This window comes from Electrophorus electricus, chromosome 8 (assembly GCF_013358815.1).
Source record: "Electrophorus electricus isolate fEleEle1 chromosome 8, fEleEle1.pri, whole genome shotgun sequence".
NCBI lineage: Eukaryota > Metazoa > Chordata > Actinopteri > Gymnotiformes > Gymnotidae > Electrophorus > Electrophorus electricus.
In genome coordinates, this window is record NC_049542.1 from 23,696,441 (window position 1) to 23,700,560 (window position 4,120).

The 4,120-nt window shown below is 40.9% G+C and overlaps 1 protein-coding gene across 1 annotated transcript; it reads right to left on the reverse strand.

The window, feature by feature from the left end:
* Positions 1 to 618: 618 nt before the first annotated feature.
* On the reverse strand, positions 619 to 3,533 carry irx4b (iroquois homeobox 4b). Its single transcript, XM_027020000.2, has 5 exons — positions 2,934 to 3,533; positions 2,449 to 2,685; positions 2,078 to 2,181; positions 1,643 to 1,965; positions 619 to 1,545 (listed from the first exon to the last, which is right to left on the reverse strand). The coding sequence occupies exons 1-5, from the start codon at positions 2,976 to 2,978 to the stop codon at positions 944 to 946; spliced, it is 1,311 nt and encodes a 436-aa protein (XP_026875801.2). The 5' UTR covers positions 2,979 to 3,533; the 3' UTR covers positions 619 to 943.
* Positions 3,534 to 4,120: the final 587 nt, after the last annotated feature.

The following is a 4,120-nucleotide window of genomic DNA, read 5'->3' on the forward strand; positions in this document are numbered from 1 at the left end:
GTAGAGAACAGTCCGGTCAGGGCTACTGCTACATGTCGCGTCAACATAGATTACTTCGACTGGGCTATTTCTCTCTCCCTGAGGGTGGTAGATTGTTCTGTCCATGGACCGATTACTTCAGCGCCTTTGCATGTGGTCGGCCCTTATCAATAGACGTTGCCCTGTACATGTAGTACTTAATTGTGCTAACAAAACAGTTTAGGACTCAGATAATGTCCTGTGGATCTCAGAGGCACCAGTCCATTCACGAAATAAGCAGAGCCACTTATTGAAAATCAGCATTTCTCTCAATGGGATATTATTTTAAAGGCATGTGAAAGTGCCATTAATTTAACACTTCATAAGGAATTGTTGTCAAAAGCAGATGATCGTGAAAGGATACGATTTACTTTTCTAGATTCATTAGTTGAATGAAAGCATCGTGGTTGCATGCTAAATTGGCCCACTTGAACAGAGAGCGAGAGCGAGAGCGAGAGAGAGAGAGAGAGAGCTTGATTTGCCTGTTAAACATTTAAACATACTGGGTCTTTCAGTACCATGGACAGCGAATGACACTATTCATTATTCACGCTATTTATTTTTTCACAAAGCAACTTTTTATTTGGATGAGATAAATAATGAAAAAATAGGCATACCTGTGTAGTGTACTATTATACAGCAGTGATTACTGGCCAGCATACTCAAAAAAGTGATAACCTGTCACTTTTTCTAAAGCTATGTTCATTGTGGTGGTACTTTAAATTTCAAATGTATGATTCATCAGATTTCAACATCCAAGTATTCTAGTAGGCCTAGTTGTAGGCTAACCTCTGATTCACATAATAAACCTTTCCGTTGGTTTTCCAGTGTTGTACTGTAATGATAATATGTCATATGATCTATTTGGCAGACATAAATACCATGATGACTTAATATAATTAAAAACATTCCACATTCCAGTTGATTATGCTATCTTGGATGAGGTAACGGGCTCTGGAAGTCCACTGAAGTTGTTGTTCATCGTTGGGCAGCTGGAGTCCGTCCATACACCTGAAGAGTTGGAGAAAGTTTGGTTGGAGTTGTTTTGTTGGAACAGGGGATCATAGAACACACCATCCACCCAGTTTCTAAGACTGGCAACTGGACAGTCCTGCTGCCGTTCTGCTGTATCTGAGTGTAACTGGCAAGCGGCAGAGGATGACCTCATCAGCTGGCCTTTATGCATGCATGATGGGTAGTCAGTGTGGTTTAACGATATGGCAGTCTGTGCAAGCGACCAAATTTTGGGTTTGGTCTGGACTGGCTGTTCTTCGTTTTGTGGGTATAAAGTTTTTGCAGAAGGGTCTTCATCTGATCCTGAGCAGGCCCTAAAAACGTACTTCGTGGACGTCTCCGAAATGGTTGCGGGGAGCAGAGGATCTTTGAAATTATTATTTACACAATCCTGTGACCTTGAACGAGAGCTCATAGCAAACGATACTTTTGGCTCACATTCGTCCGACTCCGTTGGTTCAAAATCCTCCAAATCACTTTGCGGTAGTTCTGCATCATCCACTCTTGAGTTGTCTGAAATTAAGAGTCGTTATTCTTTACAGAACATGTGTTAACTTGACAATATGAAAAGTGCCACACATTTGACTATTAAACATGAAATATTACAAACCATTAAATTCCTTCTCAGGTTCAGCTGGTTGTCCCTGTCCCATTGTCTCAATGTCTTCACTGCCCTCGTCGCATCCTTTCCCAACTGCGGGTTTGTTGCGCGGGGACCATGTCATTTTGTTCTCTTTCTTGAGTCGCCGGCGTGCATTAGCGAACCATGTGGACACTTGGGTGAGGGTCATTTTGGTAATGATGGCCAGCATGATTTTTTCACCCTTTGTAGGATATGGGTTCTTCTTATGCTCCTGAAGCCACGCTTTCAGAGTGCTAGTTGTTTCTCTGGTTGCATTCTTCCGTCTTGTGCTAACATCAATTGACCCATACCTAAATATAATGTATGCTCTTAGGCACGCGATTGACCACCAGTTTGGTGTCCTAACCTGCGTAGAAATGTAAGTCAACCAAATTTTACTGGGGAACAAATCATATATCTTACCCATATCGTTCATGCTGGTGTTGTCCAAATGGGTAATCACATGGGTAATAAGTTGGCCCCTGTGTAACCCTTGTTCCTATTCCATCCTTCTCACCAAGGTCGTTCTAGTAAATAAAAAATAATAATTTTAAAAAATCACATTTAACAGGCCCTGCTGTACAACTGGAACTCCCAACCAACTTTCTCCACTTAAAGTGACAGCAGTGTTAAAACTGTGTAACTAAGTCAAGTAAAGAATCAAACAATAGACAAGAGAATAATACTAATGCATGTGACATTTCATTTTCTCGCCACATGTTGTCATATAATTAGATATTCTTTTTTTAAAGAAATAAAATGTCAAATTTGACAACCACAAGTTAAATGCGCACCAGAGAGTAGAGAGAAGCTGCTTCCGTTCCGTATGAACTGTAAGACCCATAACCGTGGTTCTTCGTATAGGCATTCCCATATGAAGAGCTCAGGTCATGCCTGGCAGAGGCCACAAGCCTGCTCTCATACACCGGGCAATAAAGTGAGTTTTGCTGGGAGGCCACCAATCCGGAATCTAACGAAGGACCGCTACCAGACTCATAGCAGGTGCCCAGAGTATTAGATGATAATAGAAGCTGTGGGGCAGACGGATAACATAACTTTCCATACCAACTGTTTCAAGGTATAATACATCATTCTCATTTGCTATTTTAAGTGTTAGGATTTTTGTTTAATTCAGAAATGGCAATTAAAACCATATCAGTTAACACACATAGTTAAACATAAAATTGTCCTCAAATGCATCACAAAAGTTAAAGACTGTTAAGTCACTTAAGAGTTCCTCTCTAGGTGGTTATAGGTTGAATACAGGCAGTCTACTTACCTGCGGAGTTGCTGAGTATGAATAACCAAACTGTGTGTATGACATGTTTAAGATAAAAGTCCAGAACAAAGGGACACGTGCATCTCAAAGCTAAGGTCGCGCCGAGGGTCATCAGTTCATCGGCTGCGATCTTCTTACAACTGTAGGTAATCCGCCCCTGCAGCCACTGAGATGTGCTCTGCTCCGTCCATAGTTGAGGCACGCTACAATAGCTTTTTGTTCTTGTTGTCTCGAGAAAATATCGACTTAAGAATAACAAAAAGTATTGCAACAGAATTGGAATTCACCTTTCTGTGGTAAAATCTCAGTTTTCAGTGGAAGAAAAAATATCATAGCAACGGCGTCTCAGCTGCACTTTGTTTTTAAAAGCAGTGCCTCTGACGTCAGAGGCACGGTTTTAAAGGTCCAGACTGTAAATTCCTTTAATAATTTTATGTACGATGATCTGTACTTGAATACTCTGTAAAAAGTTTAACGGCGCGAACACTTGCATGTTCTTAATGCCGGTTTTCTAAAATAAAAATGTAAAGATCAATCTAATACACGGATGCGGTACGAAATTTCCTTAGATTTAAACGGGAGCAAGAATGGAACAGTCTTCTCCCGTTTCTTCAAACGCGCTTTAAGGGTGCAGTCCCGAGACAAGTGTACAGCCTCGGGGTCTCGCTCAAATTAATGAGGACGTGTTCGCCTCCCTCACTGGAACACCTGCCTGCTAGCAGCGAATCACGAATCTGACTTTAGTACAGACAGCTCGATTGTGGATGATTGATGACTGCTGAGATGCGATTAGCATAATTGCCTTTTTTAGTTTAAAACACTTCACCACAAATTAATAAGGTTTTCAGTCTAGGTCTCGGCTCAAAACGCTTTAAAATATTTATAGAACATTTGCTTGAAGAACGTGTTTTTAAACGATCAAAAAGACCAGAGGTAAATCCTGCAGAGTACTTTGGTGTACAACTCGACTTCTGATTCGGTACAGACAAACATTTCTCGGCGTGTATTAGGACTTAAATCAGTTCCAGCAGTAGCTACAACCTGGGATTTGATGTCTAGATGTTTAAAAAGCAGTAGCAATTGTACAGAAAGCCTGCATGATTCACAGATATCAGAGGATGAAACACAAAATTTGATCATTTGGGCCTTAACCTTAACAAAGACATGAGAATTATAACGGCAAACTG

What these genes read in the sequence shown, in the direction of transcription:
- irx4b (XM_027020000.2), bottom strand. Translation starts at nt 2,978, where the DNA reads ATGTCATACACACAGTTTGGTTATTCATACTCAGCAACTCCGCAG. An exon ending in CATACTCAGCAACTCCGCAG is followed by an intron (nt 2,686 to 2,933) that starts GTAAGTAGACTG and finishes TCTGCCCCACAG; the next exon opens with CTTCTATTATCATCTAATAC. An exon ending in ACCTGAGAAGGAATTTAATG is followed by an intron (nt 1,546 to 1,642) that starts GTTTGTAATATT and finishes TCTTAATTTCAG; the next exon opens with ACAACTCAAGAGTGGATGAT.